Here is a 26,840-nt window from a genome sequence, read left to right on the forward strand (position 1 = left end):
AAGTTTGAATTTAAATCATTTTAAAAGTTAATATTTGCTTGAAATGCTTGTCAAAGCGATCATAACATATTTAATTATAGTTAAATAAGTTTCATAATGATATGACAATTTTAGCTTGAATGTCATATGATTATATTGTAAAAAAACCCAGTCCAACTGGCAAATAGAACTATTCAAATAATATTGTTATTTTTTTCGTATGAAAATGACTAATTATGAGTCAATTTTTTATGAAATTTAGATAAATTTGACTTTAAAATTGTTTTAAATGTCATAGATATCAGTTTAAACATGTTGTAAAACTAAACTAGTTGCACTTTAAATATGGATCAGGAAATGGCCCAAGAGAAAGGTTTCTGAGAATCTGGTTGTGGAAAATGAGTAGAAAGATTGGTAAATGGTCACTAGTTTGAGCCTACAACACGTTTTTGTGTCAGTAATCAAAATTTACATGGTTTTCACCTAATTTTTTTTTTTAACTTGAGTTGTTTTGGTTGATTTCATTTTCGGCACATCAATCTAGAAAAACAAGACCAATGCGGTAAACCCATGATATACACACGTTTGGAATATATTCTTGTAAAGCGGAAGAAAAACATCTTAGTTTTTAAGTGATTCATGTCTATAGAAGACTATTTATTGGCCGTCACTATATATTTTGAGGGGTTATTCCATGTTTTACCAGTCTGTAATTATTTCCAAAATATATTTTTGCTGTCATTTTCAAAATGAATACTCATGGAAAATATGTATTTGGTTTGGTACTGATTTTCTTGTTTCCCCAGTGAAACAAAATCTATGAAAATTGATACTCAAGGAACATGTATTAATTTTTCAGATCAATTTATAAATTCAGTATTAATGCATCATATCTGTCCCTGACACAAAAATGTGCAAGTGGGGCCATGCTGACATGTCAGTTTTCAAGTATTCATTATATTGGTAAATTGTATATGTTAAACATGTGGGGAATGTACAAGTAATACAATTTCTATTTACTTATTTATAGGAAAAAAGGAAAAGCAAATTTTTCTCTAACCTACAAATATAAATGCATCCACAGTATGTAAGGGTGTCCTTTCCTCTTTTTTTTGAATTTTTGTCAGATATTTGGAATTCTCTGGTTTTATCTGTATATTGCCATTAAAAATTTTGTCCGCTAACCCCTACTTTTCTTTTTATAATTTAATTACAGATAGTTTAAAAATCCATTTCTGAAAATCCTATAAAATCCTTGATATTGTTTCGTAGTTTTTGAAAGAAAAAAGGTACCAATGATAAATGGATGAAAAATCTAGAGAGAATCATTTCCCGCCAAATTTTCAATGGCTTATATCACGAAAAAAAGGACATTTTTTCAGCTTTTTTAGTTCTGTTATTTATAAACTATAAATTTATAACAGTCTTTTAAAAAGCTTGTTATTTTGAAACAGAGTAGCGAACATCCTTAAGAACATATTTCTGTTTAACTAAAGTATGCTGTGATAAATAAATACATGTTCTTATACCACCAAGGAAAGCATGTATCAAAGAAAACCTTTCTAGCAAAACCAGTCAACTTTTAGCTTGTAGTGCAAAAAATTAAATTTCAGAATTGCAGATATTAATTAGACATATTAGAGTTTCATTTGAAATGGATGTAAATTAATATAATCTAAGTTAAGAGGTGTTTAATGAACGATAATCTCCTGCCCACCTAGTGCAAAATATCAAATTTAGAATAATTTAGATAATGGAAGATTCTTATTAAAGTTTAAAAGTTCAAATTTCTCATATTTTGGAGTGTGTGAAGCTTGGATTTAAATCATTTGAAAATTGGATTTTCAATTGTGTCAAAGTAACCATTATATATTTAACTATATGAAGTGAAATTATGTTTCATAATGATAGCACAATTTACATGATTTAAGAACAAATGTCATATTATTTAGTTATTTTTGTCAATTATGCTAATTATCATCACCTCTTTATGAAATTGAGAAAAATTTGACATTAAAATTGTTTCTAATGTCGTGGATATAAACTATATACAAATTATTTATATGTTGTGGACTTTTAAACATAAAATATCTGGACCAGTCATCCAGTGAATGGTTAGAGAGGTTGGATACTGAAATCCTGCCTACGATAATAGATCAGCATCATGTTTACTGTGACTTTTCTATTTATCAGACCGAGTATATGCTGTCCCATATCAAATTAAAGTTTTTACTTTAATAAGGTAGTTTGACATGAAGATGAAGTCATATCAACATGAAACTTAGCACATATTTTCATTATGTGAATAACATAAAAGTACCAATTTTACTTTCTTTCTTAAATTTATATCAAATTTAGTGTAAAGTAATACAAAAAAATCTCATCCTATAAAATATGAACACCCTGCAGTTAATAGGACAGAATTTAAACTTTTCTACACATATATATTAACAGGGATAGTAAGGTTTATTGTCAAGTGGTTTGTATGTTGTTTGAATTTGTTGGTCAGTTGCGTTGTGTGTCTGTGATGTGTGTTTACACAGTTTTGGATGGTGGATCCCAATTATTGTCACGTTACCCTATTATGTCTGTTTGGGTTGCTCACCAAATTTTCCAACTGAATTGTAAACAACTATCATACAAGTGGTAGGTTTAGCTAGCTATAAAACCAGGTTCAACCCACCATTTTCTATGGAGCCTGTACCAAGTGAGGAATAGGGCAGTTGTTTTTCACTTGTTCTGTTGATTGATAGCATTTGATTTTGTCTGTTTTTATGGACTTAACTTCCCTTTTCTTGAATCTGCCTTGGAGTTCAGTATTTTTGTTATACTTTTTTCCCCATTTAGCACCCCTTCACCACTATAAGCATCATAAGGATTGGAAATTGTTATTATGATTTGTTTAAGCTAAATTTCTAATGGTGCATTTAACATCAAATTTTTCAGTATTGTTATTTTCGATAAAAAAAAATCAAACATCACCAGTACAAGATTTTTATCTGAATATATTATTTTGCTGACACACACATTTTGCCTAGTCACTGTGTGATAAGATTAATGATAACTTTATACAAGGTGTTATTACTATGTTAACATTACAAAAAAAATCATTTTATGTTGTTCAAGTGTTTGAAAAAACATCATCTGATAAGATCTTTTTACATTAATTAATTGAATATTAATTTGACTATTGAAGTACTAAACATGAAGCTGCCATGATTTGACAATTAAGAGTATTTATTAATAGATGCTTCCTTTAATTGAAATACAAAATGAATTATAGTACAAGATCGTCTATCATTAGTTTGAATTGATTTCTGCTTATGCTGAAGTATACAATTTTTGAGTTGGTTTGTACTAATATTTTGGATAAATTGACATAGGATTTAACACTTTTTTTTTAGTTTATTGATGTGTATAACTTGACCAATTCATTCACAAGCTAATAAATGTAAAGAATACAATCTAAAAAAAGTGTAAAGTCGAAATAATTTTTTTATCATTCAAAGACTGTTAATAATGTGTGAATGTTTTATATTATTTGTATCATGAATTCAAACTGAGTGCTGCGGGGGTTGAAGAAGGCGTTTTCCAAATTCCCAGAAAAAAAGATGATGAATCCCTAATTCCTGAAAAAATAAACCATTCTTTCCAGAATTATAGACTTTTATTCAGTCATGGTTCATTGACTTTGAATGTTTTGCCTGGTTAACATGTTAAAATATTACATTTTTTATTTCAACATGTGCATTTTAGGAAATCAGGAATATTATAGTTGTTTTCCATTCGTTTGATATGTTTGAGCTTTTAATTTTGCCATTTGATAAGGGACTTTCCCTTTTGAATTTTCCTTGGAGTTTGATATTTTTGTTATTTTACTTTTTACTGTAAAAATTACATACAGACAAGACAAATATCTCTGTGTCAATAGTTTATTCGTTTTTTTGTTGCTCAATCTTTGCTTTTCTGTGTAATCTTTTGTTGAATATTCTTTTTGTTGTACGTCCGGTCCTTTCGATTTTTTTTTTTTATGTGAAGCTGAGCAATCTTATGGTTGGTTACTGTGGAATCATTATTGTTCCTAAAGGATACCAATTTTCTTTAATTTGATTTGATTTTTGGTGTTTTAACGCCACTTTTAAGCACCGCTTTTGGGCTATTTCCTGGCGGCCAGTTTTTATTGGTGGAGGAAGCAGGAGTGCCCCCAGAAAACCACAGACCTTCGATAGGAAAACTGGCAATCCTAGTCAATTAAGATTGGAGTCGAGTGCACCCGCACGAGCGGGGTTCGAACTCACAACCTCAGTGTTGACTGGCTAGTGATTACAGTAGTAACTACTTAGACCACTCGGCCACCGAGGTCCCCAAATTTTCTTTGATGTCATGGGTAAAGTAAAATGTTCAACAAAGTACACATCTTCTTAAAGTTTGTATGCAGACTTGTGAAAAACCAGGAATCAAATATTCATGAAAATACAATATTTCCTCAATCCAAGAAAAATGTGTACCCATGAAAATAAATGAATATAGAGTTTCTCATTCAAAGCTGAGCATGCTGTCTTATGGTTGATTGTCCTATGGTTATATGAAAGATAATTAATTATAGATTAGTAAATATATTTAGATAGTATATATTGATATCTGCATGATTAGATGTATTCATTAGCACAGGTTATTATGATAAACACACAAACACTTTGAAATATACAAATTGACTTTGCCTACACAATTGACAGATCAATCTTGAATATTTGTAATTACTGAGATTTCCCAAATAAACCACCTGAGAACAATTTATACATGGATCTTTTTCATGTGTTTTCTTGTATTCTGTCAGTTCAATGCAAATTTTACCAAGATCTTTTTATGCCCCTGCCGTGACGGAATTAGTATGTTGACTCTTGCATATTTATGAGTGGAGGCATCTATATCCCATGGACACATTCTTCTTTTATTAAAATTTTATTACATTGTAAACTTAACTTATTTCTATGAGAAGAAAAAGATGTAAATAGTTATGAATATGTCAATTAGATCTTCTCATATATTAATACACAGACAAAGCAGTGGTTAGATAAATGCAATCATATATTACAGCTGGGTCCGTTTAAAAAAGAAGTTAACACAAATAAAGCTTCAGCCAAATATTTTAGTTTGTAGCCTGTATATTGAAATCAATAGTTTTTTGCAAAGAAGCTTGATTCAGGTGACTTAAGCATAGTTTATGTTATTAAGATTTTATGAATGAAGGCCATATATTTTGGGAAAATTTCACGTTTTGCTGAGGAGGGGATTGAGAAATAAAAAATTGGGGCCCAAAAAATCAAATTGACCACTGGATACCACAATTTATTTAGATTTTAATAAATGTATTAATAAGTAACCCAAATTTGAATTGGATGAAAAAATTAACTGATTAACATGGATTTCATATTTGTGTTGAAAATGCCTGTGAATTTATCAGGTTTTTTAACGGCCATAGCTAATTGAGACTATGCATTTTATCATGGAAATTAAGCATTAACGATCTAGACCAATAGAAGTTAAAAATTATTTTTTTACATACACTCTACAAGATTAGTAAAATGATACAGTTTGTGCATTTAAATAATGTTTTCCGTCTTAGAGCTACCATATGCAAAACAAAAATGGCGTCATCACAAATTTTGAATCAAAATTTGATTTTTTTTCTCCGACCTGTGTCTTGTCTTTCTCAATTCTGAGATTTATGAGATGATTGACTCTTCAAATTTCTATTTATAAGTAATCCTTGATTTCTTTTGAAACTTTTAAACAGAAATCAACCAAACCGAACAATACAGACAACCTGAAAATTCTTGCCGATGGTCACAATTTTATATACTGGTAGTCAATTTGTTGGTGCTAACTTACTTGGATGTAAAGATCAAAACACATGTATGGTGCTCTTTTATCACATGAAAGGCTTAAGAATCACTAATTTTGTGTGAAGAGTTAACTTAGAATAAGGGTTTTGCTCATTGTTGAAGGCCTTCTGTGACCTATAATTGTTAACTTCTATGTCATTTGGTCTCTTGCGGAGAGTTGTCTCGTTGGCTTTCATACCACATCTTCTTATCTTTATCATACTTAAAGCAACAAAACAATTTTTTGTAAAACAACTTCTCTCTTTAATTAGAAATTATAACATTATCAATACAAGAGAAAATAATAATCATGATCTTTGTGAAGCTACAACATTGATTTGTACATCTAAGGTATGGTGTGTTTGAGCAAAGATATCATTTTTTACCTTCAGACAAAAGAGCTTTTTTAATGCTGTATGTATATGTTGATTGAAAACTGCATAAATTATAGGGTTACACAACAAATGTACCCATGCAATATAAACAGTGACAACATGTATTCTGATGTCGTACTTAATGGCATCTGGGTCTGTTCCTTGGACAAACATGAAAGGTAAATACAAAACTCCAAACGTAGTTAGGATAAAGATTATCATGAATGGCATTTTTCTTGGCCGTCTGCTAGCATTTGTATCACTAACCTTGTTTAGCTTATTTCGAGTGGAATTCACTTTCCAGATTATTCCTACATAACAAAAAACTAAGGGAGGCACTGTACTTCCCACAGCAAAGTAAGCAATGAATTTTGAAAAGCTGTCTCCGTATAAAAATGGCTGACATATAAATCGGTTTTTATCATAAATCATTTTGCCCCAGACTTCGGTAGTTGGAAGCAGAAATAGCAGAAAGTATAAAAGCCATGATAAAAATAACATTATTAAAACATTGCTTTGTTTTCCATAAATAGCATTATACTTTTCCATATACACTATTAAACAGTAACGATTAAACGAAATTAAACAAAGGGCAGTTAACTCTGCTCCTGCAGTTGTGTAAGTTATGAATCCAAAAGCTCTACAAACCATAGGATTCAATGATTCACTGTTATAAATTGTAAATGAATTATAAGCTATGTAAGCCACAGAAAATCCACTAGAAATACAGTATAACACGGAAAGATTTACAATAAACACGATTACTGTTTGTTTGTAAAGTCTATACCTTATAATTGTTAGTAAAATTATCAAATTTAGAACAAAACCTAAAATAGAAACTATTGTGGCAAGAACATTATGAATCATTCGAACATCCTTCGGTATTATTTCTGAAGAGGAATTATTGCTCATAACTTAACGATGAGTTCGAAATAATAAATTATCCAAATTAATTAATCTTAAGTTTCAGTAACAGGTTTTGAAACTTCCTCAGTATCACAGAAATGAATTCCTGTTATTAGAATATGATGGTTTTTCTCTATCTGTATTGAGTCAATTTGCATTTTCTGTACTATCCAATAATTTTCAGGTAAATTTGCAGATTTGATCATGGAGAAATGTTCTGTATATCATCTTGTCCAATTACATACAATATTTGAACTAATGTCTTATGTTGAATGGTATTTTAACTGCATTTGTATGTAGCGTCTGGTACAATGAATAGTTGGTTTTGAACTGTATCCTTTTGCTCTTATCACTCATGCAACAGGGATCCATGCTTCGATTTATAGTTACTACCTGTCCTTATTTAGTTTTTGTCATTAATTAAGACAAACTATAATGTTTAATACAATTTAACTGAATTCACCTTTTACGACATTCAATGTAGGAAAAACATGTATGTATTTTAATGAAATTTTGATTGTTTCTCCACATAAGTTTTTCACAAAACTATTATATTTGATACAATTCAAGTCAAATCACTTTTTGCAATCATTCTGTAGAAATTGTATTATTATCAATGTAGGAAAAACATGTATGTATTTTAATCTCATTTTAATTGTTTCTCCACATAAGTATTTCACAAACCTATAATATTTAATACAATTCAACTGAAATCACTTTTTGCAATCATTCTGTCGTAATTCTATTATTATCAATCTAGAAATATCATGTATGATTTTTAATCTCAGTTTAATTGTTCCTCCACTTAGGTATTTCACAAATCTATAACAATCTTGATCATTTTAAAGATTTGGTAATTTTTGCCTATCTTCGTGATCTTAAATGTCTCCATCAAAATTCCAGTAGTTCATTAAGCTAAAATTCTACATATATATTATTCATTTGTTTCTCAGTAATTAACGTGATTCCTATATAAGCTAAGGGAACACTAGGCACAGTACAGGTATCCTAAAGTTTAATTGCCGATATTTTCCAAGCTAAATTCTCAGTTCCCTAGTTAGTTAACATGTTATTTCTCAATAATTCTCTTAATTACTTCCTCATAGAGGTTCATTAAACTGAAAATCTTCATTTGGTTCTGAGAAATTATCCTGATTATTAATTATAAGCTTTTAACTTTATTTCTCTTATGACAACTTTTAATGTTTATTTTTAGAAGACAAAAAATTAACTTTTTAAATTACTTTTTGTGTGGGTTTCCATCAAACTATAACAATAAAATCAATATTTTCTCTCTTTTTTTATATTTTACAATATTAACTATTTAGGTATACATGAAGCTTTTATTAATATTTCAGGATTTCAAACAGCTTCCATTCACATATATTGTTGTTGCTCCTATTTTCTTTTCATATATCCTTTAAAAAGAACAATCTATATTTTCCAAATTATTATCATGAAATTGAGTTTAACATCCAGTCTTTCAAGTGTCATATGGCAACTAACAACTGTTTTACACAAATAAAAAATCCTTTTAACTGAAACTCTGAAAAAATCAAGTTTTTGATTTTTTTTTCTCACAAATTTGAATGAAATGAACATTCTAATAAAGTATTCTGTAAATACCTTTCAATAAAAATATGTTACATGTGTTTAAGGATGTATTCTTCTGATGTTTCAGTCTTGTTGAAATCTCGTTCAAGAATTATTTTCAAAACATGTGATGCAAGTGGAAAATATCAATGAATTTAAAAAATATTATAATCAAACTAAACTCAGTGAAAACATTGTGTACTTACAATAAGTAGTATTGAGTGATAAAATTTTCAAATTTTATAACCAATCTGGTCAGTGTCATCAGCCAAAATGTTGAGAAATTATGTGAGGGGTACAAAGAAATGATTTTACCAAAAATATGTACATCCCATATCATTTTTTTCTTTTCAAGTTTCTTAGATATGTATTTTTTCAATCATTAATACAAAGAAGTTGAAATGATATGCTTTTTGTTCTAAAAAAAAAGAAAAAAATCCCAAATTTGTAAAATTGACAGCATGGTCAATTTGGCATTAAAAATCAACAAAATTTTATAAAACTTTCTAACATTAACACCAACCTATTGTTTTTTTAAGTTAAATTTATTCAGATTGGTCCACTTCATCGATAGTGAAAGTATAAATAAAAGTTTGATTGTGAAACTGTGATTTTTTCATGATAACAGCCCAAAAATGGATAAAAATTGATAAAAAATGGGAAAATCATTAAAAATGGGGTACTTTCGTGGCTGTAGCAACTAGAAATCAGGTTAAGAAAAAAAGTTTAATTTTAGAAATTTTTGGCTGCGCAGAGGTGTACATCCTTAATCCCAGAGTAACAATAAATCTATGAGAATGTTATAGGTATGTTAAAATCCAAATTAAGTCGTATAAAGGTATTTTCTATCAACACAACTCATCCATGTGCTAACTTTTTTTTTGTTTTCCATAGCAGAGTTGTTGCATACAGATCACTATACATAGTCCTATGTTGTTTTTGTGATACCCATTTTTTTTTATACTCTCTTAGTTTGCTACTCCTTTAATTGGTCAAAGAAGGTAATCAAAATTGAACATGATAATGACCGTAATGTGTATATTAGAATAAGGAGATGTGGTATGATTGCGAATGAGACAACTAAGCACCAAGGACGAAAGGAGGTAAACAACTATAGGTCACGGTACGGCCTTTAACAATGAGCAAGTCCAATACCATAAAAGTAACTTTCGCTATAAAAAGGCTCCTCCAGCATACCAAATTGTGCAACAATTCAAAGAAGAAAACCAATGGACTGTCGTATGTAAAGAACAAATAAGGCAGACAGCAACCTAAGAGTGAAAATATTGTACTATGTAGGTTATTGGCTTTTATCATTTAAAACATTATTGTTTCCCATGGCTTGAAGCTAATGCATTATTCATTGGTGTGCATATCTTCATTACTTCTAAAACTTTTCAACAGAGGTCAGCCAAGTTTAAAAGTGATGGTAGAAGATGGTCAGTTACATTTAGATTGTCACAAGAGCTATTTGAAAATCTGCTAGGCGTTAAAATAAATAATTCTTTTGGTGAAAGTCAGGTAAATCTAATATAATTAAGTCATTTATACACAACACATTTCCAAGATAGCTTTTATTATTTAACATACTAAATATAAACATCATTATCCAAATTAGATTCCATTACATAACAATATACATTTCTATGACTAAAAAATGTTACATTATTGGCTTTCTTGGAGCTACTCATTCATTGAAAAATTTAATTTTGAATTTTTTAAACCTAATAAAATACATGTGTAAATTGAAAATGCCTTTAATAAAGAATTAGTAAAATTCTGTGAATACTTGTACAAAAAAGTTTAACATAAATTATATAACAATGCTGAGGAGATCCCTGCAGCAAACTTAACTGTACGAAATGTTCACCTGGGGAGATCTCGGCAGGTGTAAGCTACTTGACTAAAGAAAATTACCGACCTGGGGAGATCCCGGCAGGCCTATTCCTGGGGATATCCCAGCAGGTATTAACTGAATACCTTAAAATACATAATTGTTCCTTGGGAGATCCAGGCAGGAATTAACTTAATAAATTAAAATACCTAATTGTTCCTGGGGAGATCCCTGCAGGAATTACCTTGAATATTAAAATACATAATTGTTCCTTGGAAGATCCCAGCAGGAATTAATCTATCTGATGTATTATTGAATTGGGGGAGTATGATTCCCCTTGAATTATAAAGGCCAAATTGAATGAATTCATAATAATGAGTTAGTGAAAGCCCCCTAGAAATAATGCTTCATTAAAATATAAATTGGTTACATGAAAACTATAACAAAGACTCAAAAAAGACACATTTTTGCCTGAGCTTTACAAATAACCTTCTTATCAGTCCTGATGTATCTTATATAATAGTCTGAGGACCGTCGCACAAGTGTTTGAATAACATGATTCTTGACTCCAGCTGCGGCAGCTGAAGTAGCAGCACCAATTCTGAAGGAATGACCACAAAACTTGCTTTTGTTATTTATAACCAAGGTGTATTAAAAGTTATGGTAAATAATTAAAATTTAATACAATTAAGTCACTTAAGTCTCTCAGTCAAGCTGTTTGAATAAGCACTTTTGCCATTTTGAAAACAACTATGGTAGTTTAAATAGAACGGAAACTTGTTCAAACTGCTTTTACATATCTTTGAAAGCTCTTTGTCAGAAGTAATTTGCCAATGTTGACATTTAAAAAGGTAACTTAGCAACAAATTTTACACAAAGGAATGTGATATTATATTACATCTCTAACCAAATATGAAAGTTGATTTGATTAGATTTTTCTTTTTTTTGGTACAAGTATTAATGACATTATATGATTGATCAAAGTTTTCACTTTGTATTGCAATTTTTAAAGTGAATTCAAAATGGAATTATGTTTGAAATACGTTTCTTATGCTTCATTAAATTTTTATAAATTTAAAAATTTTCCATCATTCATAATAATATTTTTGCATGGATTTATTTTAAAAATATTTTTGCATGGATTTATTCTAAAAATATTTAAAGTAGATTGCATACAGTTTCTTAATCTTGTTTGTTTGTGGATTTTTGTTCAGACCGTTGGGGAAATATCCAAGATAACTGCTGAATGTATGTTTTTATCAGAAGTAATGAAGTAGATGGAAAACTGTTAGACACGCATCTGACAGATGAATTTAAGGCCATGCTTATTTGATAATAGTTAAATATGAAATATTTTCCGTTAAAAAATATTTTTACTCAAGTTAAAGGAATATTAAATGATAACATATTAGAAGAAATATTAATTAAAAGAAAAATATTAAATAAAAGGAAAATTATTCTAATATGTAAGCCAGCTTCAGATTTTGCCCAATTATCCTTGTAGGAAAAAAAGAGTAATATTAAATTACACCTATCAATGTTTTAAAAATATAGATTTGCTTATAGACTATATTTGAACAAAAAAACATTTCTTGATTCTACTGCATACTATTTAATGAAACAATAAAAAAAAGACATCTTTGATGTTTCCTGTCATACAAAGATTTCAATGAGTTTTCAGGTTTTTTGCTTTAATTTGAAAATATTTGTATGTATTGATGTTTAAGAACAAAAACTTAATTTTCCTATCACATTCAACAACCCCCCTCAGGGAAATCATTTTTGATTAAAGAAATTTATGTGTCTTCCTCGGGTTTGGTTGTACTTTGGTTTTTAAATTGTTTACATCAGCTCTTACAACTTTTTTGGTAGGTTTTATGTTTTGATTATTTTAGTATCAAGTGATATTATTTGTCAAAATGCCCATTTTGTGCAGTAAAGTGTATGCCATTTAATGTTATTCTAACACTGTATTGGTTAGTAATTGTCAAATGAAAAAGTTTAATAGGTTGCCATTCAGCAATATCAAACAAATAAATTTTATTGTTTGGCCTTTGATTCGTGATGAAATTTTAGATTTCATTAGAAAGATAATGAAGAAAACTTGATTAGAACTTTTATTTTTACCTATCTTAATTGTCATCAGACATATGGGGACTGCATTAATATTATATTGATATTTGTATAACTTTTTTGTATTTGTATATTATCTTTCTTGGGAATAGAAAGGTCTTTGATCTCAGCAAACATTTATATACAGAGGGTGAACAAAAAAACACAATTTCATTATCTGGGTAAATACGAAGGTATTAGGTGTTATTTCAGCTAAAATTATCATTCTAACTATTTATGTGACCTTTCTCACCATTTATTACTGTGAATATTAAAGTATTTTAAAAGATTCTAACAAACTTTCCATGGCATTGTATTGTTAATAGCCTTGAAAAAAATTTTCTGTCCGTCCGTCCGTATATGTGTCCGAAACAAATGGTTTCCAAATACTAAATTGAGTATCCCTTGCTTGATTGGAATAACATTTATACAGGTGAAAAATTTAGGGAAGTTGAAGAACCCTATTGATTGTTGGGTTGATAGGTCAAAGGTCAAGGTCTTTGTTACTAAAACTAAATTTCTTTTGGAAAAATGGTTTAACTAATGAGTTTCTCTTGCTTTATTGGAATGAAATTTATACAGAGGGAAGATATAGGGAAGGGGAAGGAACCTTTTGATTTTGGGGCCTTATATATTAAAAGTCAAGGTGACTGTTACTCTGATATTGCATGTATGCAAATGACGGACACTTGACATGTAAGACAAATCCATAATTATTCTTTTCAGTTGTTTTTCCTGACATTACTATGTAATCGAGGCAAACTTTGTAAAAGTAGATTTTAACCTATGTCTATTAGTGGTATTTTTTTCAAGCAGTAGAGAATCTGTGAATATTAGAATCAGATTTTGTATTGATTTCATTTAGATAATCCCATGATATTGCAAATGTTAGGTATATATAATTGTTGACACATCTTAAAATTCAGCCCTGCTGTATTTTTCATTGCAATTTTCATTATCGCCACAGGTCACATTTCTTTGTTTCAACAAAAAAACAAAAGGTGCAAGAAGATCACTTGTTTCACTGCTAAGTGCGTGCATTCTGTATTTCTCTGATTATAAGATCAGTCATGCTTGAATACACACCAGTTTGTAGTAGCAGGAAGATGAAAAATAAAGAATGCTTATATAAGTAAACAAGTTAGAACATTACATTAATCTTATTATTCAGGCGGAAGAAAACATATTACTGTTGAGAAGTTTCCTGTGAATTCTTGCAGAATTTGAATCATAAATCAAATTCAAGAGACCTGATGTTTTCCAATCTGTTATGACATTATCAATCATCGTATGAAATATGTGGATATAAATAACATTTGAGCCACCATGACCCACATTTCATGATATAATAAAAGTTATTTGGTTTTCTTCCTCTAGATTCACCCATGGCTGTTAATTAGATAAGGAGGAAACAATGACCTAGATTCCATCATATAGTCAGTTAGAAAAGGTCAGAACATTGCCACACTCAGGTCTTATCTCTGAGTTATCTGAGTTCAGCATTTTATACTTTTTAGGATTATGGATAATTCCATTTCCTAACAACCACAAAAAATAATGGTACGCTATTGGTCAGATATCTAATGTGTAAGACATTGTAAACTGATCACAAAAAAAGCATGTTAAACTTAAGATTAACCCGTTCTGTACACAGTCAGACTATCTGACCATTGTGTTGCTCCTTGTTGTTTGTCTTAATTATGCCCCCGCCGTAGCAGTGGGGGCATTAAGTTTTACTCTTGTCTGTCTGTACGTACGTACGTACATACGTACGTCCCAAAATTGGTTTCCGTTCTCTAACTTCAGTTCTCCTCAACCAAATGTTATGAAACTTATACACAATGCTTATAACCACAAAACACAGATCAAGTTTGAATTTTGGTGGCGTCACTTTATCTGTTCTAGAGTTATTTCCCTTTATAAATGGAAAAATTGCAAAATTTTTAGTTTTTTGTCTGTTTGTCTGTTTTGAGTTTGATGTTGGTGGTTTATGAGATATGTTTTATTGTCCAATATTTTTGATAATTCTTGTATTTTGATGTAGGACTTTGTAAATCTGACACAACATTTTGGAGTACTCTCTTTAAATTAACTGAATGTTACCTAGAATGCATTAGATTCTGAATCAGGTAGTTTCTACATCAGACAGAAGATTGGTAAAGTAATTAAGCTGTCTGTTATTTTCAGAGCTGTAATACCATGAACCTGAATAATATGCTAATATGAATTATATGAAAAATAACTTTTGTTTTACACTATTTTTCAGCGCCTGCTGCCATGTGACAGTCTCTATGTTATTATTGTCACTATCAAATTTTACTTGTACAAATTTTCTTGGTCAAAGTTTTTGATGGATTATTTTATAGTGACAACCATTTAAGAAAACTTTGATCAAAAACTTTGGACAAAAAACAATGGACTTGGATGGAATAAAATATCATCCTATTTTTCTTGAAACTTGGATGGACTTGGACAGAATTATCTAATCACAATGCAGTTTTTTCTTTGACCAAGTTTTTGATGGAAAACTTTGATAGTGACAATTGCAACTTATGACCAAAGTTTTCTTTGACCAGGCTTTTGACCAAGTTAACTTTGATAGCGACAAGTGGGTTTAACTTAGTATTACATTATAACTTTCTGTGCTTCATGCCCACCTTTGAACTGTTATCATTATTTTTTTCAGTGCCTCATGCAAACCTGTATATCTTGATCAACCCGATCAGACTGATGGTGGATTATCTAACTTTGTTGTGGACAAACTACTTCCTGTTGAACTTGGCTCAAAGTATGGTAAGTCAGTTATAATAACTTTTATCCTACTGGTACTAGTACTCCGATTTTCATACTTCTCTCTGTTCATTCTTCCGTCAGGGTCCTGATGGCCAAGTGGTCTAAGTAATCGAAATACTGTATCACTAGCCTGTCAGCAGTTTGAATCCTGCAGATGGTAGGTGAGTTCAACTCCAATCTTAAATGACTAGGATTGTCAGTTTTCCTTCAAAGGTCGGTAGTTCTCTCCTTGCACTCCGGTTTTCTCCCCCATTCAAAACTGACTGCCACAAAATAGCACAGTAGTGCTGAAAGTGGTGTTAAACACTAATCAATCAATGAATGAATCAATCATCCTTCTGCCAATATTTCAAATTTGTTTTAATAAATTTCTCAACTACAAAATAAATTTTTTTTTATTAAGGTTTACTGGCAAAGTAATGCTATTTTTAGCTCACTTGATACTTTTACTTGTCATCGCCGTAAATCGTTGTAAACTTTTACAAATATCATCTTCTTTGAAACTAGGGCTGAATGATCCTCAAGTTATTTAGTATAAAGTATGTGTCTCCTCATGGGATTTATTGCCCTTAAATGACATTTTTACCCATTTCTTGCATTTTCAATTATCTTAAAAACTATTATAGTAAATGCTATGAATGATAAAATTGATCAACAAATATATCAACTTTTTACAGAAGTTTTGCCCGTCAGTTACAAGTTAAACCAATTATTTTATGATATTTTTATACCCCCGCTTTAAAAAAGTGGGGGTATACTGTTTTACCTCTGTCTGTCCATCCATCCATCCATCCCTCCATCCGTCAGTCTGTCAGTCCGTCCGTCCGTTCTTCCGTTCCATGAAAATTTTTCGTCACACCTTTCTCAGGAACTACAATACAAGGATTTCTGAAATTTGGTTTCAGGGTTTATATAAGTCAGCTATACGGTGTGATGTGTTTTCAGATTGATCACTCAACATTTTCCAGTTTACCGAACACTTACATCATTTTACACAACACATCCAAGTTGAAAATTTTCGTCACATTTTTCTCAGGAACTACATTACAAGGATTTCTGAAATTTGGTTTCAGTGTTTATATAAGTCAGCTATACCGTGTGATGTGTTTTCAGATTCATCACTCAACAACTTCCTGTTTACCATCAAGTATTTGGGATGGGGGTATCATCAGTGAGCAGTAGCTCGCAGTTTCACTTGTTTTTTCTTAAATACTTTGATATAAAGATAGAAGCTGTATACAGCAAATATGATGAGCAAGTTGAAATTATAAGTTAGTCAAATCAACAAAATTGACTATCAACTTCTAGTAAGAGTCATAATGCCCTTAACTGCTGATTTTTATCATTTTTATCAAAAAAAGTAAACTGAACTTTCTATCCTCCTCTTATAGTAGTTATTACCCTAAAATGACAATTTGAATCATTATGGCTTTATTTTGTGATCTTTATTTTCTTGAAAACTATAAAAGATATATTAGAGATAAATTTAAGCAGGAAAGTTATTAGTAAGATAACATCTACAAATAAGTCAACATGATAGAACTTGCTGATCAACTCCTTACAATGTGTATAGCCCTTGATTAAGGTTTTTTGGTATTTTTGGCAATTAGTCTTGAAAACTATAAAAGATAAAGAGACAATGTAAACATCAAAAATGCTGGGATAGATAGGTAAGATTTTTGCCCATTTTTTTTTTAATTCAAATATAATGTGAGACACAATTCACTACCAAGAGTGCAAATAAGAAAATTTGAGGTACAAAAAAAGAGTTGTTAGGGAATCTCTGAACACTGACATGTGCATTTTATATTGGCACTTGTATCTACAGAATATGTCATTAGCTTTTAATTTATCAATCAAACATGTCAAAGTTTACTTAACACTTAAATGAGAAAGAACCTTAGGCATGAGATAAGCACATGTACAGTAATTGAAAATTCACCAAAGATCAGATCTTGTTTAATAAATATCTTATATTGAATTAATAAATGATGGAAATTTTAAAAAAAATTATACCTATTTCCATCATCTAGATATTTTTAGAATAAGTTTTAGAAACTGAAGAATTATTGTGAAGAGCCTTATTAGTCCCCGAAGTCGAAGGGGACTTTAGGTTTGCACTCTGTCTGTCTGTCTGTCTGTCCATCCGTCAGTCGTGCAAATCAGTTTTCCACACTGTTTTTCTTTGTGCTTGAAGGTATTGATTTGATATTTGGTATATGTTACAGATCAAGTTCGAATTTTTTTCCTGTCTGATGATTTTGTCCAGAGTTATGGTCCCAAATAATCAGTTTTCAGCCCCTTTTTTGGTCAAGATATTGATTTGATAGTTGGGATATAGTTTTATCATGACAAGTTACAGATTGTGTACAAATTTTGTTCCGGTCTGATGATTTTATGCAGAGTTATGGTCCTTTACTCGAATAAGCAGTTTTCCACACTTTTTTTCATCATGTTTGAAGATAATGGCTTAATATTTGTTATATAGTTTACACCATGACAAGTTATAGATCAAGTTAGCATTTTGTTCTAGTCCAATGAAATTTTTAACCGGTAGGGGACTATGTATTGCCATGCATTACACTCAGAATGCTTGTTTATATATACCGTGAGCTTCGTACTGGTTTGAACTACTGTAATGGGGATACAGTGTATTCTCTTTATGTCCTTTGTCCAATATGGATAAATAATCCTTTCTTGTATAAAAAAAAACCCTAACATTAAAGTAAACAAGCTTAAATACCAACATTGATTGAGTTTCCTTTATCTATTGTAAATTTATAGCTGAAACTCTTAATGAAAAATTTACAAGTTCAGTTGGTACTTTGAATTTTTTTTTTGTTAAATCAGTTGCATTGGAAGGAAATAATTATAAAAAAGTCTGCATTTGCTATTAGCAGGTATTTGACTTTTATGCATTTCCTTCCTTTGTTAGTTTAATGATTGAACTGTGTACTTTATCATGGTTAAGGAAAGTAATAGTATTTATGAAATTGACTGCTAAAGAATATATTTATTTTAAGTTCTTACAACCTTTTATCATTTAATGTACAATTCATGTTCACCGATTTGACTCAAATTCTCATATTTGATTTATTACCATGTAAAACTTTATCCAAATTATAAAAAGTCTAAAATAAACAATTTACAGGGCATGGGCTCGATAATATGTAGCTTCGTTTCCTGTGTATTTTTGGTCTTGACGCCATCTAATTAAATATCGAGTTGACCTCCGAAGTACTCCGATTGTCATATAAGCGATATAAACATAAATATAGATATAAATAGAAAGCAGACTCGTGCAATTGTATTTTTCTAGGTCTGTTTAATTTCATATTATAGATTAAAAATATATATTAATCATTGTTTTTACCTGTATAAGAATGATTTTTTGTGGATCGAATCAGTCAATCAAATGATTTACCTTTGTTTCACTTTCAACGTAGACATTCTTTTCCTTTAAATAACCAAACACACACAATGCATGCGTTATCCATCTCTAGCTAAGGGGTTTAATTGAAATTCACATGAATACGGATTCAATGAGGTTGAATTATTCACTTGCAAGTGATTAATTCATCATCAATGTTTCTTCGCTTAATTTGACAAAATTGAACCATACTGGCTGCTGAAAGCGAATTATTATTTCACTATTTCACTTTCATTAATGATTGAACAAAAAAAATCATACTTTAGATTTTTTATATATCTCGTAGCTAGTGCCCCTTTAAATATAAACGTTATTAAGATTTTGGATCTAAATGTGTAACTTTAAACACAAAACTTTGACAGAAATTGTCTAGTGATATGAAAGCAACATTCTCCCAAGAAAATTAATTGTAAAATCTCTCAACAATAGCTTCATAAGTGAATAAAATTCCCTTCCTGTTTACATATTGTGATTCCAAAAAGTATTTTTAAAATATTCAGATTTTCAATTCCAGACTTATGGGACTTAAACTGTCAAATTTCAGGCAAATTTAATATGTATAAGGAGATCCTCCTAAAAGTTACTCTGCAAGATCATTTTACTGACTTCTGATATTATATATATACATGCTTTCTACAACATTGCAACAATTAGAATTTGCATTCAACAGGCACATCTTGTGCTCCTGGCACATTTGTTTGTTTCTATGCAGTACATGTACTTCAATAAGAATGAATAGAAGCTTAGGTATTCATGGTATTGTCCTTTAACTTAAAAATACAACATATTGACTCTTCCAAAGTTTTATTCAGAAATTGTTTTTAAAAAAAGGTGGTATGATTGCCAATGAGACAACAAATGAAGTGGATGTACGCCGTACGGCCTTCAACAATGAGAAAAACCCATACCTTATAGTCGGCTATAAAAAGGCCCAGACATGAAAAATATGAAACAATTCAATTGAGAAAACTAATGGCCTGATTTACAACAAAACAATTTACGAAAAACAAATATGACAGACATGAACCAACGACAACCACTAAACTACATGTTCATGACTTTGGACAGGAACATAAAGAATGTGGCAGGGTTAAACATGTTTGTAAATGCTCTATCCTCCCCTAACTTGGGACAGTGGTGTTACAGCTCAACATAAGAACAAACTATAAAAGTCGGTTTAAAAGGGCTAATAACTCATCACATCGATACAAAGCAGAAAAACATCTAAAAAAAACACAGACCAGACATGGCAGGGTATTTATACATCCTTAACAACTTAAAAGACCCAAAGTACAGATCTGAGAGTACTCACAGTTACTGACAGCTAGTTTAAAGCCAATAATAACTAAAAAATAAAATCATGTTTCTAATAAGACTAAAATATCAATCAGTACACATCCAACATCCAATGGATTTAATGTAAAGATGTCATTAACAGTCACAGAAAAACATGACCTTGCTTGTGCAATGCCAAAATATAGGTATCGACAGATTGTTGTACCGTGAAAGTGCATATGTGTAAAACGATAATAAATCAATATTTATACCAATATAAACAATATTCAAAGATCTAATTACAGTATTGAATTGGTAACCTTTTAGAATAAGTTTATTTAAAGGATCGATAAGTTTACCTGGATCGTATCCAAATTTCCAGGCTCGGTAAGCAACATCACCATAAAATTTAGGATGTGCTATTCCGTTTGAAATAAGTTTTCTACAGGTACAGCCAAACTTGCAAACCAAATCTTTGTATCTATGGATGAATTTTGTAAAGGTTTTAAGTAATTTGTGGTAACGGAATCCCTGACTTAATATTTATTTACCAGTAATACATAGATTACGCTGGTTTAATTGAAATCCAAAACGTCACTACAGACACGGAGCATAAAGAAAGAGTTGGGATCTGTAAAATCTCCCAACATTCGGCACAAAATTTAATGCCCACACTGGACAGGGTAATTAGATGTTAAAGAATGCAATCTTATTAAACTTTAAAATATCTGAGAATTTTATTTTTAGAATTTTCAGTACTAGTATTGATTGTTTCTTTTGCTAACAATTATCAGATGATAAATTTTTTTCAACAAAAATTGTAATTTAGATTCTTTAGATGTATCAAAAGTGCTTACGCCTTTGAAACATGCTAATTTTTATACGACCGCAAAAATTAAAAATTTTTTGGTCGTATATTGGTATGATGTTGGCGTCGTCGTCGTCGTCGTCGTCGTCATCGCCGGCGTCGTCCGAAGACACATTGGTTTTCGCACTCTAACTTTAGTTTAAGTTAATGGATCTCCATGAAATTTTACCATAAGGTTCAATACCACGAAAGGAAGGTTGGGAGTGATTTTGGAGGTTATGGTACCAACAGTTAAGGAATTAGGGGCCAAAAAGGGGCCAAAAATAAGCATTTTTGTAACTTCCAGACAATAACTTGTGTGTAAGTGTATGGATCTCTCTGACATTGTACCACAAGGTTCCATATCACATAGGGAAGGCTGTAATTGATTTTGGGGGTAATTGCCTCAAAATTTTAGGAATTAGGGGCCAAAAAAGGGGCAAAAAACAAGCATTTTTCTAGTTTCATGACAATTACTTGTGTGTAAGTGTTTGGATATTTCTTAAATTGTACTACAAGGTTCCATATCACAAAGGGAAGGCTGGAATTGAGTTTGGGGGTAATAGCCCGAAACGTTTAGGAATTGGGGGCCAAAAAGGGGCCAAAAATAAGCATTTTTCTAGTTTCCAGACAATAACTTGTGTTCAATTGTATGGATCTCTCTGAAATTGTACTGCAAGATACCATACCACAAAGGGAAGGCTGGGATTGAGTTTGGGGGTGATGAATCATAAGGGGATAAAAAAATTTTGGGGGGGGGGGGAGGTTTTCTTTTTTTTTCTTTTTTTCCTTTTTTTTTTCTTTTAAAATTTTCCATTTTAAGTTGGTTATTTCTGATTTATATTTAAAAGCAAATAATAATGATATGGTAGGAAATACACACCAAACAGGATGTGTAAATTATTATACAATAAGTATTGTGCAATAGCAAGAAATTTTCAATTGCACAGTATTGCACAATAGCAAGAAATCTTCAATTGCACAGTATTGCGCAATAGCAAGAAATCTTCAATTGCACAGTATTGGGCAATAGCAAGAAATATCCAATAGCACAATATTGCGCAATAGCAAGAAATTGTCAATTGTACAGTATTGCGCAATAGCAAGAAATATTCAATTGCACAGTATTGTGCAAAAGAATATACTTTGTATAAATTGCTTATTTCTTGATCAATTTCAATGGGGTTTTATTCTTGAATTCTTGGGGTTCTTTAATATGCTGAATCTAACCATGCATTAAGTTTTTGGATTTTGGGCCCTGTTTTTAAATTGGTCCACATTGAGGTCCAAAGGGTCCAAAATTTAACTTTGTTTGATTTCATCAAAAATTGAATTATTGGGGTTCTGTGATATGCCGAATCTAACCGTGTATTTAGATTCTTAATTTTTGGTTCCGTTTTCAAATTGGTCTACATAAAGGTCCAAAGGGTCCAAAATTAAACTTAGTTTGATTTCAACAAAAAATGAATATATAGGGTTCTTTGATATGCTGAATCTAACCATGTATTTAGATTTTTGATTATGGGCCCAGTTTTCAAGTTGGTCCAAATCGGGGTCCAAAATTAAACTTTATTTGATTTCAACAAAAATTGAATATATGGGGTTCTTTGATATGCTGAATCTAACCATGTATTTAGATTTTTGATAATGGGCCCAGTTTTCAAGTTGGTCTAAATCGGGGTCCAAAATTTAACTTTGTTTGATTTCAACAAAAATTTAATATATGGGGTTCTTTCATATGCTGAATATAACCATGTATTAAGTTTTTGGATTTTGGGCCCCGTTTTTTTCAATTGGTCCACATTGAGGTCCAAAGGGTCCAAAATTTAACTTTGTTTGATTTCATCAAAAATTGAATTATTGGGGTTCTTTGATATGCCGAATCTAACCGTGTATTTAGATTCTTAATTTTTGGTTCCGTTTTCAAATTGGTCTACATAAAGGTCCAAAGGGTCCAAAATTAAACTTAGTTTGATTTTAACAAAAATTGAATTTTTAGGGTTCTTTGATATGCTGAATCTAAACATGTGTTTAGATTTTTGATTATGGGCCCAGTTTTCAAGTTGGTCCAAATCGGGGTCCAAAATTAAACTTGTTTGATTTCAACAAAAATTGAATATATGGGGTTCTTTGATATGCTGAATCTAACCATGTATTTAGATTTTTGATTTTTGGGCCCCGTTATCAACTTTGTCCACATTGAGATCAAAAGGGTCCAAAATTAAACTTTGTTTGATTTCATCAAAAATTGAATTCTTGGGGTTCTTTGATATGCTGAATCTAACCATGTATTTAGATTTTGGATATTGGACCATAATAGGTGAATGTCCAATTTAAAATTTTTAAGTTCTTAGACCACATTCATTCTGTGTCAGAAACCTATGCTGTGTCAAATATTTAATCACAATCCAAATTCAGAGCTGTATCAAGCTTGAGTGTTGTGTCCATACTTGCCCCAACTGTTCAGGGTTCGACCTCTGCGGTCGTATCAAGCTGCGCCCTGTGGAGCATTTTATCTTAATTGTGAGTGATCTTTATGAATAAAATTGCAAAACATTTAATGATTAGTTTTAATGCAATTTTTCCCAAAGACAATTTTTTTTTTTAATTACAGAGTAGTGTGCATTATATCTTTTTCTTTACTACTATGGACATAGAAAATTAATTAATTCATGCTTGTAATTTAATGCAAATACCTAATCAGCTTCGATGATTTAGCTAATCAGCAAGAGAGTACATACTTTAATCTCCTGTAATCCTGTTTAATATTCATTAAATGAAAATTCTTTCAGAAATCTTTTATCAAATGCATTCAAAGGTGCACAACAACCAGTGTGTAAAAGATGAAAATGTTAAACTTTTTTGCAGTGATGAATTTTAACATGCTAACTCAATTATGTGTTTATGTAAATTTAAACTTATGTAAATGATGCTAATTAGAATCTCAATGCTTATAGTGATTTTAAAAGCTTAATATAGAATGTAAGTTGTCTAATGAATTTACTTCCAATTGTGAAACTATTACTGTCTGTCTGTGCTGAATGTTAAACGATTCAGGGATTTGCATATTTTTTCTACAGTTATGTGAATTTTGTCTTGTCAAACAAAGTTTGAGCTCCTCACGAGGCAGTTGCTTTCCACTTCAATCATAATTACCTAGGATTGCCAGTTTTCCTACCAAAGGTCGGTGGTTCTCTCTGGGCACTCTGGCTTCCTTCATCGATAAAAACTGGCTGCCAGGAAATAGCCAATAGTGCTCAAAGTGGCATTAAAACACCAAAAATCAATCAATCTATACAAACGTTCACTGTTGATATGGGCTTACAGTGGATTCAACTTGCACTCATGTTTTAGTTTTGATATTCCAATTCCTTTCTTTTATCATACTACAGTATTATACCCTTGAAAATAAGTTGGGCTTATATTTTTAAAGAAGCCAAATGTTAAATTTGTAATCAGGCAGAAGGGAGCTGCCTACAATTTGTGTAAAACACCACTTTCAGTAACTTTTGCTATTGTCATGGAGAACAGTTTTTATTGGAGCAGGAAGTGGAAGTACCTGGGGAGATCCTCTGAATTTTGGAAGAAAACACTAGGCAATCCTTAAAAATAAATATGGGAGTTGAACTGGTAGAGTAGATGGAAAATCTAAAAATCTACATGATCCGTTGTATGTGAATATTTGTTGGTTTTCAAAAGTTAAACTTATTTTAGAGATTTTATTACAGGGTAAGGTGAGATTTCTACAGACTTAAAGATTTTAGGAATTACTAATTGGATGGGATATGTCTGAAAGCTTTCTCTGTCTTTGGGCATGCAAGAGTAAAAATGAGCAGGAGTTCTCCCAATATTTCTTGGATTTCATTACCCCTGCCTGTTTTTATTTGAAACATCTCTAATGTAGCTAATTTGTGTTCAACAAAGTTGTAAAGGATTTGCAAAAACTTGTAGCATAACAATCAGACAAAAAAAAATATACAAATATGAGGTATAAATATTACAATGTAGTACTGGCTTTAAAAGCAATGCTAACTGTATTTGATACATGTATTATATATTCATTTCAGAGTGTAGAACAAGACAGTCAGAAACCACCAGAACATATTGATATCAAACTGGAAGCTGTGATGCCAAGAGTAAGTCCTTTTTGTCTCGCCTTGAAGGAGTCAAAAAGCGAGACATAGGTATGCTGTTTCCAGCGTCGGCTGCGGCGGTGGCATCAACAATGTATTAGTTTGTGATTAGGTCTAGTTCATAGTGAACCACTAGTGGTAGGTCAATGATATTTGGTATGCAGTTGTATTAGCATTGGCATATCTCATTACCATGGAGATTATTTGGCCCTGCCCCTTCAGTCAAGGTCTATTGACTTTGAAACTTTGCTTAGTTTACATGTATTAGTTTGTGATTAGGTCAGTTTATGGGGAACCACTAGTGGTAGGTCAATGATATTTGGTATGCAGTTGTATAAGCATTGGCATATCTCATTTCCATAGAGATTATTTGGCCCTGCCCCTCATTCATGGTCTATTGACTTTGAAACTTTTGCTTAGTTTTCATGTACTAGTTTGTGATTAGGTCAGTTTAAGGGGAACTGTTAGTGGTAGGTCAATGATAATTGGTATACAGTTGTATAAGCATTAGCACATCTCATTTCCATGGAGAATATTTGGTCCTTACCCTTCAGTGATGGTCTATTTACTTTGAAACTTTTGCTTAGTTTACATGTATTAGTTTGTGATTAGGTCAGTTTAAGATCAACCACTAATGCTAAGTCAATGAAATTCGGTATGCAAATGTATTGGCATTTGCAAGTTTCATTTCCATGGAGATTATATAACCCCACCCCCTAATTATGGTTCATTGACTTTGAAACTTTTACATAGTTTACAAGTTAATGTTTGTGTTTAGGTTTGTTTAAAGAGAACAACTTATGGCACATCTCATTTCCATGGAAATTGTTTAGCCCTGTACCTTCAGTCATGTTCATTGACTTTGAATATTTGCATAACTTACATGTTAAAGTATTGCTATTTTAATTTCAACATTTGCATTATCAAAATAACAAATAGGCGAGACATATCTCTGTGTTAACAGTTTATTTTGGTTAATAGACAATTACTTAAGTATTAGTGTATGGATCTCTATGAAATTGAAACACAAGGTTCCATACCAAAAAGGGAAGGTTGGGTTTGACTTTGGGGGTTATGGCTCAAACCGTTCAGGAATAAGGAGCAATAAGGGGGGGGGGGGAGGAACTAGGTTTTTCTGGTTTCTGGACAAATACTTAAGTATTTGTCAATGGATCTCTATGAAATTGTACCACAAGGTTCCATACCACACACAGAAGGTTGGGGTCGATTTTGTGGGTTGTGGCTTTAAACGTTAAGAAACTAGAGGCCAAATAGGGGCAAAAAACAAGACTTTTCTAATACTGGCTAAGCTGGTTCTAACATAAATTATTTCTGATCTATATAAAGAAACAACAAATACTGATATGAGAGGAGATACACACCAAACAGGGTGTGTAAATTATTATATTTAGTTTGTAAACAGATTTACTAAGTATTGCGCAACAGCAAAGTATTACACAACAGCAAGAAATCTTCAATTGAAAATAAATACAAATCTTTTAACCAATTTCAATGAAGATTAATTTAAAGTCTTGAATTGTTTGAGGTTTTTACCATGTATTACTATATTGGATATTTGGACATTTTTAAATAGGTCTACATTGAGGTCCAAAGGTTCCAAAATAATAGACTTTGTTTGATTTCATCAAAAACTGAATTCTTGTGGTTCTATGATATGC

At 31.0% G+C, this 26,840-nt stretch overlaps 1 protein-coding gene across 1 annotated transcript in view; it reads left to right on the top strand.

Moving 5' to 3' along the window:
- LOC127706496 (UHRF1-binding protein 1-like) overlaps positions 1-26,840 on the top strand; it is a 73,220-nt gene that overhangs the window by 28,532 nt on the left and 17,848 nt on the right. Inside the window, exons 11-12 of the mRNA XM_052211147.1 lie at positions 15,370-15,476; positions 25,096-25,164. Coding sequence (XP_052067107.1) covers positions 15,370-15,476; positions 25,096-25,164 — 176 coding nt within the window. The remainder of the gene's footprint in view (positions 1-15,369; positions 15,477-25,095; positions 25,165-26,840) is intronic.

Source organism: Mytilus californianus, unplaced genomic scaffold (genome assembly GCF_021869535.1).
Source record: "Mytilus californianus isolate M0D057914Y unplaced genomic scaffold, xbMytCali1.0.p SCAF_6, whole genome shotgun sequence".
Taxonomy (NCBI): domain Eukaryota; kingdom Metazoa; phylum Mollusca; class Bivalvia; order Mytilida; family Mytilidae; genus Mytilus; species Mytilus californianus.